This window comes from Oncorhynchus mykiss, chromosome 13, assembly GCF_057628025.1.
Source record: "Oncorhynchus mykiss isolate SJ-2025 chromosome 13, ASM5762802v1, whole genome shotgun sequence".
Taxonomy (NCBI): domain Eukaryota; kingdom Metazoa; phylum Chordata; class Actinopteri; order Salmoniformes; family Salmonidae; genus Oncorhynchus; species Oncorhynchus mykiss.
The window spans coordinates 64,302,021-64,315,620 of NC_143034.1; the positions used below are offsets into that span (position 1 = coordinate 64,302,021).

Consider the following 13,600-nt stretch of genomic DNA (forward strand, 5'->3'; position numbering starts at 1 on the left):
ACATCTACCCGTTGCAGCTGATGAGCGTTTACTATAGTCAATATGGAAGCAAACCCTGTGGCAACAGAAAGTCAGTTAATTGTGTGGCTGGCTGTAAGCTTTATAGCAAATTATTAAGGCCAGGAGTCTTTTATGCCCATGTGACCTGATCAAGAAAAACTCCTGGGTCCTTATTCAAAAAGTTTCTCGGAGTAGGAGTGCTGATCTAGAAACAATTCCCCTGTCTGTGATCAGTAGATGGTTTTGTGTCTTTATGTCAATGTTGTCACACTCATAAGGATGTTCCCTCTAGTCTAGGGTAAGTGTCCCAAATGGCACCCTATTCCCTTAATAGTGCACTACTTTTCACCAGGGCCCATAGCGCTTTATAAGGAATATGCTGCCATTTCAGAGTCTAATTCACCTTGGAGAATTGTTCAACTGAGCATCGCTTTTCATATAATCTATCCCCTTATACTCCACTCTTTCCTTCATTCTTTCCCATGTAGTTCTGTCCATCACACTCCCCAACATCTACTGTTCTATTCTCCTCCCTCCACCTCTCTCTGCTGTTGTTCTGTTCTTCAGTCGGACCCTCCCTAATTCAACCATACTCCCTGATGTTGCTTCATACCACATCACTCCCCCCATACTCCCTGATGTTGCTTCATACCACATCACTCCCCTCCCACAACCATACTCCCTGATGTTGCTTCATACCACATCACCCCCCCATACTCCCTGATGTTGCTTCATACCACATCACTCCCCTCCCACAACCATACTCCCTGATGTTGCTTCATACCACATCACTCCCCTCCCACAACCATACTCCCTGATGTTGCTTCATACCACATCACTCCCCTCCCACAACCATACTCCCTGATGTTGCTTCATACCACATCACCCCCCCATACTCCCTGATGTTGCTTCATACCACATCACTCCCCTCCCACAACCATACTCCCTGATGTTGCTTCATACCACATCACTCCCCTCCCACAACCATACTCCCTGATGTTGCTTCATACCACATCACCCCCCCACAACCATACTCCCTGATGTTGCTTCATACCACATCACTCCCCCCCACAACCATATTCCCTGATGTTGCTTCATACCACATCACTCCCCCCCACAACCATACTCCCTGATGTTGCTTCATACCACATCACTCCCCTCCCACAACCATACTCCCTGATGTTGCTTCATACCACATCACTCCCCCCCACAACCATACTCCCTGATGTTGCTTCATACCACATCACCCCCCCCCCCACAACCATACTCCCTGATGTTGCTTCATACCACATCACTCCCCTCCCACAACCATACTCCCTGATGTTGCTTCATACCACATCACCCCCCCCCCCACAACCATACTCCCTGATGTTGCTTCATACCACATCACCCCCCCCCCCCCCATACTCCCTGATGTTGCTTCATACCACATCACTCCCCTCCCACAACCATACTCCCTGATGTTGCTTCATACCACATCACCCCCCCCCACAACCATACTCCCTGATGTTGCTTCATACCACATCACCCCCCCCCCCCATACTCCCTGATGTTGCTTCATACCACATCACTCCCCTCCCACAACCATACTCCCTGATGTTGCTTCATACCACATCACTCCCCTCCCACAACCATATTCCCTGATGTTGCTTCATACCACATCACTCCCCTCCCACAACCATACTCTCTGATGTTGCTTCATACCACATCACTCCCCTCCCACAACCATACTCCCTGATGTTGCTTCATACCACATCACTCCCCTCCCACAACCATACTCTCTGATGTTGCTTCATACCACATCACCCCCCCCCCCCCATACTCCCTGATGTTGCTTCATACCACATCACTCCCCTCCCACAACCATACTCCCTGATGTTGCTTCATACCACATCACCCCCCCCCCCATACTCCCTGATGTTGCTTCATACCACATCACTCCCCTCCCACAACCATACTCCCTGATGTTGCTTCATACCACATCACTCCCCTCCCACAACCATACTCTCTGATGTTGCTTCATACCACATCACTCCCCTCCCACAACCATACTCCCTGCATACTCCCTGATGTTGCTTCATACCACATCACTCCCCTCCCACAACCATACTCTCTGATGTTGCTTCATACCACATCACCCCCCCCCATACTCCCTGATGTTGCTTCATACCACATCACTCCCCTCCCACAACCATACTCCCTGATGTTGCTTCATACCACATCACTCCCCTCCCACAACCATACTCCTGATGTTGCTTCATACCACATCACTCCCCCCCCACAACCATACTCCCTGATGTTGCTTCATACGCCCATACCGTCACCTTCCTCTCTCAACTATACATCTTTTCCCTCCTTACAGACACTCACCCAATTCCTGGTGTTCTCCCTCCATCTATACACCCCTACTGCCATCTTCCACCAGCCACCCTCCCCCTCTCCTATACAGCCTGATTCCCCAAAGCCCATCACCCGCACTCCACAGTGAGTGTGATCATACAGCTGACAAATAGCTTTAGTAAACATGGAACAGCAATATCCATGGCTGTATAAACACCGTTAAATTCCAGTTTCAAGACTGAGGAACACAAAGACGAAAATATGAGTGGAATCATAACTTTATATGACAGGCAGTAAATCAAGTTATTTTCTTCTCATATCCCCCCAAGACAGATTATACAGAGTGATTTCATTCAAGACCTAAAACCCACAGTAGTGTGTACAGAAGAACCTCAGCAGCAGGGAGTCTTTCCTCTGACTGCCGATCGTGCCAGTGTGTGTGTGACTGCTTTCAGTGTCTCCTCAGTGTATTCTGAGCCTCACAGCAAAGCTGACAGACTGGAGGTTTGGTCTCATCAGGCGGTCGCCAAGAGACTCCCTGCACTTTCCTGACTCCTGCTGAATTTGAATGCCCAGTCAGACAGCGGCAGATACACAGAAGGCAGGCAGACAAAGACAGATGGGTGGGCAGATAGACAGATGGACAAATCACCTTTATTCTGCAAATATATTCACATTCTGTTAAAGGTCCCCAAAGCACACACATCCCTGGGTCGCTCCGCTTTTCAGTTCACTGTAGCTAGCGCCTGGAACGAGCTGCAACCAGCACTCAAACTGGACAGTTTTATCTCCATATCTTCATTCAGACTCAATCATAGACACTCTTCTGACAGTTGTGGCTGCTTTGTATAATGTATTGTCGTCTCTTCCTTCTTGACCTTTGTGCTGTTGACTTTGCCCAATGTTTGTACCATGTTTTTGTGCTGCTACGATGTTGTCATTTTGCTACCATGCTGTGTCATGTGTTGCTGCCTTGCTATGCAGGGTTGTGTCTCTCTTCTTGTGATGTGTGTTTTGTTCTATATTTATATTGTTTTTTTTAAATCCCAGGCCCCTGTCCCTGTAGGAGGCCTTTTGGTAGGCAGTCATTGTAAATAAGAATTAGTTCTTAACTGACCTGCCTAGTTAAATAAAGGTTTAATAAAATAAAAATATTTGCATGTACAGGAATATGACTCTGTGAAATGGTGCTGCCACAATAAACAAACAGGATATACAGACAGCCTACAGTCCCAGTCAAAAGTTTGGACACACCTACTCATTCAAGGGTTTTTCTTTATTTTGACTATTTTTTACATTGTAGAATAATAGTGAAGATATCAAAACTATGAAGTAACACATATGCAATCATGTAGTAACAAAAAAAGTGTTTAAAAAAGTATTCAACGTAGCCACCCTTTGCCTTGATGACAGCTTTTGCACACTCTTGCCATTCTCTCAATCAGCTTCATGAGGTAGTCACCTGGAATGCATTTAAATTAACAGGTGTGCCTTGTTAAAAGTTAATTTGTGGAATTTCTTTCCTTCATGCGTTTGAGCCAATCTGTTGTGACAAGGTAGGGGTGGTATACAGAAGATAGCCCTATTTGGTAAAAGACCAAGTCCATATGTCAAGAACAGCTCGAATAAGCCAAGAGAAACGACAGTCCAACATTACATTAAGACATGAAGGTCAGTCAATCCGGAAGATTAAGAACTTTAAAAGTTTCTTCAAGTGCCGTCGCAAAAACCATCAAGCACTATGATGAAACTGGCTCTCATGAGGACCGCCACAGGAAAGGAAGACCCAGAGTTACCTCTGCTGCAGAGGATACATTCATTAGTAACCAGACTCAGATTGCAGCCCAAATGAATGCTTCAGAGTTCAAGTAACAGACACATCTCAACATCAACTGTTCAGAGGAGACTGTGTGAATCAGGCCTTCATGGTCGAATTGCTGCAATGAAACCAGTACTAAAGTACACCAATAATAAGAAGAGACTTGCTTGGGCCAAGAAACACGAAATCTGTCCTTTGGTCCGATGAGCCCAAATTTGAGATTTTTGGTTCCGACCGCAGTGTCTTTGTGAGGAAGAGTAGGTGAACGGATGATCTCTGCATGTGTTGTTCACATCGTGAAGCACGGAGGTGGTGTGATGGTGCTTTGCTGGTGACACTGTCTGTGATTTATTTTGAATTCAATGCACGCTTAACCAGTATGGCTACCACAGCATTCTGGAGCGATACCCCATCCCATCTGGTTTGCGCTTAGTGGGACTATAATTTGTTTTTCAACAGGACAATGACCCAACACACCTCCAGGCTGTTTAAGGTCTATTTTACCAAGAAGGAGAGCGATGGAGTGCTGCGTCAGATGACCTGGCCTCCACAATCACCCGACCTCAACCCAAATGAGATGGTTTGGGTTGAGTTGGACCGCAGAGTGAAGGAAAAACAGCCAACAAGTGCTCAGCATATGTGGGAACTCCTTCGAGACATGGAAAAGCATTTCAGGTGAAGCTGGTTGAGAGAATGCCAAGAGTGAAGAATATTTTGATTTGTTTAAATTTTTTTGGTTACTACATGATTCCATATGTGGCATTTCAGTTTTGGTTTCTTCTTAAATTATTCTACAATGTAGAAAATAGTATAAAATAAAGAAAAACCCTTGAATGAGTAGGTGTGTCCAAACTTTTGACTGGTACTGTATGTAAACTCAGCAAAAAAAGAAAGGCCCCTGTCTTTTAAAGATAATTTGTAAAATCTAAATAATTTCACAGATCTTCATTGTAAAGGGTTTAAACACTGTTTCCCATGCTTGTTCAATGAACCATAAACAATTAATGAACATGCACCTGTGGAACGATCGTTAAGACACTAACAGCTTACAGACGGTAGGCAATTAAGGTCACAGGTATAAAAACTTAGGACACTAAAGAGGCCTTTCTACTGACACTGAAAAACACCAAACGAAAGATGCCCAGGGTCCCTGCTCATCTGCGTGAATGTGGCTTAGGCATGCTGCAAGGAGGCATGAGGACTGCAGATGTGGCCAGGGCAATAGATTGTACCGTGAGAAGCCTAAGACAGCGCTACAGGGAGACAGGACGGACAGCTGATCGTCCTTGCAGTGGCAGACCACGTGTAACACCTGCACAGGATCGGTACATCCAAACATCACACCTGCGGGACAGGTACAGGATGGCAACAACAACTGACCGAGTTACACCAGGAGCGCACAATCTCTCCATCAGTGCTGACTGTCCGCAATAGGCTGAGAGAGGCTGGACTGAGGGCTTGCAGGCTTGTTGTAAGACGGGTCCTCACCAGACATCACCGGCAACGACGTCGCCTATGGGCACAAACCCACCGTTGCTGGACCAGACAGGACTGGCAAAAAGTGCTCTTCACTTACGAGTCGCAGTTTTGTCTCACCAGGGGTGATGGTCGGATTCACGTTTATCGTCGAAGGAAGGAGCGTTATACAGAGGCCTGTACTCTGGAGCAGGATGGATTTGGAGGGTCCGTCATAGTCTGGGCCTAGGGCCATTCCCCCTAGAAATGTCCGGGACTTTTTAGGTGCCTTGGTGGAAGAGTGGGGTAACATCTCACAGCAAGAACTGGCAAATCTGGTGCAGTCCATGAGGAGGAGATGCACGGCAGTACTTAATGCAGCTGGTGGCCACACCAGATACTGACTGTTACTTTTGATTTTGACCCCCTTTGTTCAGGGACACATTATTAAATTTCTGTTAGTCACATGACTGTGGAATTTGTTCAGTTTATGTCTCAGTTGTTGAATCTTGTTATGTTCATACAAATATTTACACATGTTAAGTTTGCTGAAAATAAACGCAGTTAACAGTGAAGAGGTTTTTTTTTTTTGCTGAGTTTACATGAATGTCTTTTGGAAAAGTGTCTGCTGTCTGCAGTTTACCTGCTGGATTATTCTGTTCCCACCTCTTGGCATACTGCGTTATATGAACTGATCTGTGAAAAGCCTGGAAGGGCAAAAATATTAGTTTGTCAAGCCATAGTAAATGACTCACCTGCCACCTATTGGACAGATGGGTTACTACTGAATAATTCACACTTTTTTAGCAATCCAGATTAATTTGGTTTAAATCAGTGGTGCACTTAAGTACTTAAATCGTTTTTTGGGGTATCTGACTTTTACTTCACTTCCTTTCTAATGAAAATAATGTACTTCACATACATTTTCCTTCACACCCAAAAGTACTAGTCAGTGGTGGAAAAGGTACCCAACTGTCATACTCAAGTAAAAGTAAAGATACCTTCATAGAAAATGACTCAAGTAAAAGTTACCCAGTTAAATACTACTTGAGTAAAAGTTAAAGTATTTGGTTTAAAATATAGTTCAGCATCAAAAGTAAATGTAATTGCAAAAATATACTTAAGTATCAGAAGTAATGATACAAAAGTATTTACTTAATAAGGAATTTGAAATTAGTTATAACTTTACTTTTGATAATTAAGTACATTTAACCAATGACATTTACATTTGATACTTAAGTATATTCAAAACCAAATATTCAAAAAACATTTTAAAACTTTTACTTAAGTAATATTCTTCTGGGTGACTTTCACTTGAGTCATTTTCTATTAAGGTATCATTACTTTTACTCAAATATGACAATTGGGTACTTTTTCCACCACTGGGTTTAATATAGAACAACGTAATATAGAAAATAACATTAAGAGTCTAGGAAGAATATAGAAATACCATTATGTGATGACATAACAAGTGTTTCAGCCAGACAGTACATTCTGTTCCTCTTCTTAGCGTTTGTCACACCATCTGTGAAACCCCAGACAACCTACTGCAGTAGTTAGTGCTTGCTTTACCAAACTAATTTACAATAGATCAGATGTGGCATTAAGTTCATATTGATCTCAGTCTAAAATTGATTGTGTAGCTCAATTAAGTTACTTTAAGATGATGCAGACATGAAGCGCAAAAAAATATATATATATATGGGATGTTGACTTGCATTGGATTTGTGCCACATATGCTAAATTGTCATTTGGCGACAGTGACCAGGTAAACCACAGCATAGATTGATGTCTAACCTTGTCCATAGACTGCTGGTATGGTAAGGAAACCAGGGGCGCAACTTTTACAGGGGACAGGGGGGGGGACATGCCCCCCAACACATTCTGAAATAGCATTTTTGCCCCCCCAGTTTTATAATTGGAAAGTGATACAAAACGAGGCCTGGAGGAAACCAAGAGGTCCTTCTGTAATGTGGGTGAAATATTCCTTCAAGGTCATTCTGTGTGTAACACCTAACACTTACACTGAGTGTACAAAACATTAGGAATACCTTCCTAATATTGACTTAGCCCCTCTTCTGCTCTTAGAACAGCCCGATTTCATCAGGGCATGGACTCTACAAGGTGTCGAAAGCCTTCCACAGGGATGCTGACCCATGTTGACTCCAGTTGGCTGGATGTCCTTTGGGTGGTGGACCATTCTTGCAGTTCTTGACACAAACAGGTGCGCCTGGCACCTACTATGTCTTGCCCATTCACCCTCTAAATGACACACATACACAATCCATGTCTAATTATCTCAAGGCTTAAACATCCTTATTTAACCCGTCTCCTCCCCTTCATCGACACTGATTGAAGTGGATTTAACAAGTGACATTTCACCTGGATTCACCTGGTCAGTCTGTCATGGAAAGAGCAGGTGTTTCTAATGTTTTGTACAGCTACACTCATTGATGTCACAAAGTAACAGTCTCATTCTTTCTCAGGTTATATAAGTGAAGTAGGGTTCAAGCGATGAACGAAAGCTGAAACTAACCATACATACAGACAAAAGAAACAGGGGAAACCACAGTTCAAAGTTTGATCCAAAGTGGACATTTTAGTGATTTAAGAACAAAAACGCTACAAAGTTTTACTTTTCATACTGTAGATACCACATCAGTAGGTCCTGTTGCGTCACATTTTTCAACCGCTTCTTTAGTTAAACATCAAGTCACACCCCATTACTACGCCCCCACACACACACCCCCATCTGTGTAGATCATCTTGTTAGGCACGAGGGAGGGAGAACTGTGTTTACAGCTATCTATATCTGTTCAGTCATTGCAAAGCTTAGATACACAAGTAAGGGAGTAAGGGAGCATTTCTAGAGTATTGGGATGTGACAGGTGTATTCAATTATTCCCTTTTCGTTCTGAGCACAGTGCAGAGATACAGTTAAACCCCATAGGCTGGGCCCTGGTGGCGCTCCAGCTAGAAGTCACCCGTACACAGATCTAGGGTCAGACTACTACTTCACCCCAAAACCTCTATTCCCAACAAGGGGACTGGGGCAATATCTGACTCTGGATCAATGACTAGTGGGTATCTTCTACCTACTCCATTGAAGCACCCTGAGATCTGCTAGGCAGCTGTGGTCACTGCAGTAGAGGGTTGGCGGGGCCAAAGTGGCCCAGGTTCTCACACGCTTTAAGCCAGCGCTGGACGTTGGCAGGACAGGAGGCGGCAGGGCCTGTCTGGAGGACGCAGCAGTAACAGGCGATGTCAGCCAGCGAGAGCTCGGGACCGGCCAGCCAGGGGTCGCGACCCAAAGCGCCGTTGAGGGCGCGGAGGACTGCCGACCGCTCCTTAGCGCTGCCCTCAGCGAGCTGGAAGAAGGCTGTGTCCACCCAACTGTCCACCAGTGTAGCCAGGGCGGGGTCGCTGGGGTAAGGGGCAACGAGGCGGAACAAGAAGCGCGCCACGTTGGCCTCGCCCTCGATGGGGCACATGTTCTGAATGCTGAACTTCATCTGCAGCTTGGAGACTAGAGATATAGATACAGAGAGGGAGGGAGACGACGAGAGAGAGAGACGGCGAGAGAGAGAGAGGGGGGAGACGGAGAGAGAGGGGAGGGAGACGGAGAGAGAGAGGGGGAGACGGAGAGAGAGAGGGGGGAGACGGAGAGAGAGAGGGGGGAGACGGAGAGAGAGAGGGGGGAGACGGCGAGAGAGAGAGAGGGGGGAGACGGCGAGAGAGAGAGAGGGGGGAGACGGCGAGAGAGAAAGAGAGGGGGGAGACGGAAGAGAGGGCAAGGGATGAGAGGAGAAAGGTACATTTACTCCAGAGATAATCTAAATAGGTGTTAAAAATGTTGAAAGCAGCTAACAATGAAAGGACACATTGTCTATACATATGAATAGTAAATGGTGAGCGATACTAGTACGTCTGACATCACATCTCCCTAACCTAGACCAGTCACGTCAGTTCAAAGCTAGGTGACATTCCTAGCCATACCCTATCTCTCACTCCACTACTCTTTCTACCCCCCCTCTCCCAACATTCCCCTCTTTTTCTACCCAGTCTCTCCACCCCCTTCACTTAACCCAATCTGCCCACCCACTGTTCCCAATCTAAACTTTCTACTCTTTTACTACCCTGTCTCTGACTACCACCAACCCTCACCATCTTTCCATATAAGGGTGAAGCCCAGCTGGAAACGCTGGCGGACGTAGCTGTCTGCGTGGCGCGGCCCCAGGCAGGCGAGCAGCTGCGCGGGCACACCGGACACTGATGAGTGGACATGCACACTGGAGAGCACCCGGTAGCGCTGGCACAGCATTGCGTGGAGCACCAGCAGGGTGAGGGGTGGTCGTGCCGGATTGGCGTTGATCACAATGTCCCGGAGGGCACCAAGGTCCTAATGGGTACAGGACAAATTATGATGATACCCTCATAAGGCGTTTCCACCACACTTGAGTCGTGGCACAGCCGAAATAGACAAATTATGCGGCGTATTGACGAAACTCAACTTAATGAATTGCTATTCCTATAAGATCTCTAACAGACAAGAGCTCTATTCCTATAAGATCTCTAACAGACAAGAGCTCTACTCCTATAAGATCTCTAACAGACAAGAGCTCTATTCCTATAAGATCTCTAACAGACAAGAGCTCTACTCCTATAAGATCACTAACAGACAAGAGCTCTACTCCTATAATTGACAAGAGCTCTATTTCTATAAGATATTTAACAGACAAGAGCTCTATTCCTCACCTTGCCCAGTAGGGAGTCCAGGTCTGCAGTACCTCTAAAGGATGTGGCTGTGGGACTCTGGGAGAGAGAGGTCACAGTCTGGTCCAGGTCAGCGTCGGGTGTGGTCACGGTCTTGGCCAGGCCATCCACGGCTGCCTTCAATTCATAGAGCCTGCGCATGATCTTATCCTGACGTACCTCCAGGTCTCTGAACGCAGGGTCCACCTCTGTCCCATTCTACGGGGGGGGGTGGAGAGCTATGGTTAACACATATATAGTACATTAAGACAAACACTTGATTTTATGCTGACGCAGCTCCAAAGCCTGTACTGCAGGGTCCACCTGTCTGACAAAAAGAGAAAGTAAACACACCCTGCCACAAACAAACACACCCATGCTGCCCTCAAGGCCCTGTGAAGGAAATGTGTTAACACAATACACACACATTACATGATCATTCATGTTAAGCCCAATGTTCCCTCCAAGCTGCAGGCAGGCACGCAACTCCCCCGGGACTGCCGCTAGATTGAACTTCTCAACTTTCTAGAGTTTTCCCTGTTAGTTAACACTATCAACGTTTCCCTTTACTATGGCAATTGTCATCGAATCAACACAATATTAGCAACTTTCAGTGCAACATTGGCTAGGCCTTTGTCCCACTGAGGGACTATGTAGTCAGGCAGATAATTGTTTGAGGGGGACTGAATACTGAGGGAGGTGAAGGGATTGATTGCCAAGAAAGCTGTGTTTCCTGAGGAAATCTTTAGGTGAGCTGTCAAAACACCAAACATGAAAACAGAAATGTGTCATTGACTCATTCTTATAAACTAGCTAGATCATTTGGTCTGATGATTGTAAACAGGGAGTCATTGTTGATAAGGCTGAATTCAGAGCCATTCCTATAGCCAGCTAGCAACACTATAATATTAGGCTCGGCTATGGCTGAATCCATTAGCCTACATGGCATATAGAAAAAGGCTACTAGAAATGACAGCACGTCTATATAACGTAGTTGTTCATTATACTGTATAATGACATGTTTTTGTTGCTGTCTCGCTAACGTTAGCTAGCTACAGTAGTAAATTACTGGCAGTCAGTTACACCCACCAATATCATCCACTCAGTCTAGCACACAAAATGTCTGACCTGGGCCAATCATATGCTGGCTGCTAAAATCTAACTAACTCTGTAGAGGAAAATATACGTTCGGAGTAGTGTACTGGTAACGTCCTGTCACAAATTCTGGGGGGCACAACCAAAACATCTAGCTACGGTAGTTAACTCAAATTCAAAACGTTAGTCAGCCACACATCATTGCATCAGCCGAATAAGAGATTGGTAGGGTTGAAGCTAGGCTAACGTTAGCTAATTTTCTGGCAAATGATCAAACTGTTGTTGTTGTGGGGCTATGTAACGTTAGCTCATTTTTGACAGCAAATTGTCACATTTATTAGCTGGCTAGTTAATTCATGACATTAGTGAGATTAGCTAGTCCATTTATGGTCGGATTTCAAATAACGTTAGTTACCTGAAGCGCATGTTCCGAGCAGCCACTTGCACTTCTCTGCGCGTGGATATTCGGCAACTTGTACATGCAGGTTGGCAAATCAGTCTTTATGTCATCCCCAAAGACGGGCTTTACCTGGTACATGGGCATATTGTTGGGTGGTTAGTGCCCTCCAAAAGAACCAATAACAACCGATATTCCAGCAACAGCTGACTTCTGGGGACGTTACTTATCAGACCGCTGCAGCTACGTGCAGCCTGCGACCGAAAGGAAGGATGCCCGACTCAGTGTCTTACGTCACATCCGGTGAAAGTGATTCGCTCAGAGAGTTACGTTAGTTGTTACCGACTTTGATTTGATCAGGTCCATCCGGACCAGGTATGATTTTGTGTGTGTAAAGAAAACTTTCTCCCTATGCAGCTAATGACTAGTCCTGGTCCAATATACTGTAGCTTCTGCAGTTATTGCTTAATATCAGCAGCGGTGGCGACGCGTCATTCAGGGCAGGTGGGAAGACAACCAGTTTAGCTTAAAAAAAAAATATATATATATATATATATATATTAAAGTCCCCGAGCTTTTCATATGAAGAGAAATTATAGATAAAAACGTATTGGTGCTCATCGGCCATTCAACATAAACATTACACAGCAAGTTGGAAATCGCAAATTCAACAATAAGTGATAAGGGGATCACTGGCGCCGGAGGAGATGGCTGCCGTTTTATGGGCTCCTAACAAATTGTGCTATTGTGTGTGTTTTTTCACGTTATTTGTAACTTATTCTGTACATAATGTTTCTGCCATCATCTATTATAACTGAGAAGAGCTTCTGGATATCAGGACAGTGATTACTCACCTCGTACTGGACAAAGATTTTTTTCTTTAACGAGTCGAACGTGAAGGATTTACTTCAGACTCCCGCCAAATCCCCGTCATTCTCATGAAGAAGAGACGGAGATATTGGGGACGTTGGTCGGGGTGCCTTGTAAGGATCCGCCTCTACCATCAGTCCTTTTAGCCAACGTGCAATCATTTCATAATAAAATGGATGATATCCAATCAAGACTATCTTACCTCCGGGACATTAAAAACTGTAGTATCTTATGTTTCACCACGTCGTAGCTGAACGACTACATGGATAACATACAACTGGCTGGGTTTTCGGTGCATTAGCAAGATAGAACAGCTGCCTCCGGTAAGACAAGGGGTGGCGGTCTGTGTCTATTTGTAAATAACAACTGTTGTACGAAATCTAATATTAAGGAAGTCTCAAGGTTTTGCTCGCCTGAGGTAGAGTATCTCATGATAAGCAGTAGACCACACTATTTACCAAGAGTTTTCATCTCTATTTTTCGTAGCTGTCTATTTACCAGCACAAACCGATGCTGGCGTTAAGACCACAGTCAACGAGCTGTATAAGGCCATAAGCAAATAAGAAAAAGCTCATCCAGAGGCGGCACTCCTAGTAGCTCGGGGACTTTAATGCAGGGAATCTTAAATCCATTTTACCTCATTTCTACCAGCATGTTACATGTACAACCAGAGGAAAAATCTCTAGACCACCTTTACTCTACATACAGAGACGTGTACAAAGCTCTCTTTCGTCCTCCATTTGGCAAATCTGACCACCTGATTCCTGCTCACAAGCAAAAACTAAAGCAGGTAGTACCAGTGACTCACTCAATCGGAAATGTTCAGATGACGCATGTGCTAAGCTACCGGACTGTTTTGCTAGCACAGACTG

General features: G+C 45.1%; 1 protein-coding gene across 2 annotated transcripts; it reads right to left on the reverse strand.

Moving 5' to 3' along the window:
* Positions 1–8,186: 8,186 nt before the first annotated feature.
* On the reverse strand, positions 8,187–12,119 carry LOC110539039 (aminoacyl tRNA synthase complex-interacting multifunctional protein 2). Of its 2 annotated transcripts, none has more exons than XM_036972976.2 (4): positions 11,991–12,119; positions 10,370–10,585; positions 9,779–10,013; positions 8,187–9,140 (listed from the first exon to the last, which is right to left on the reverse strand). In XM_036972976.2, exons 1-4 carry the CDS (start codon positions 12,003–12,005, stop codon positions 8,752–8,754), a joined length of 855 nt encoding a protein of 284 aa, XP_036828871.1. In that variant the 5' UTR covers positions 12,006–12,119; the 3' UTR covers positions 8,187–8,751. The 2 variants fall into 2 exon arrangements, with proteins under 2 accessions (XP_036828871.1, XP_036828870.1); XM_036972975.2 differs by having other exon boundaries at positions 11,877–12,119.
* Positions 12,120–13,600: the final 1,481 nt, after the last annotated feature.

Bases quoted from the DNA above. Each gene is read 5' to 3' on its own strand.
- LOC110539039 (XM_036972975.2), bottom strand. From the start codon at position 12,005: ATGCCCATGTACCAGGTAAAGCCCGTCTTTGGGGATGACATAAAGACT. The intron at 10,586-11,876 runs GTAACTAACGTT...CCCCCCCCGTAG, and splicing joins GCTCGGAACATGCGCTTCAG to AATGGGACAGAGGTGGACCC. The intron at 10,014-10,369 runs GTGAGGAATAGA...TGTACCCATTAG, and splicing joins TGGACTCCCTACTGGGCAAG to GACCTTGGTGCCCTCCGGGA.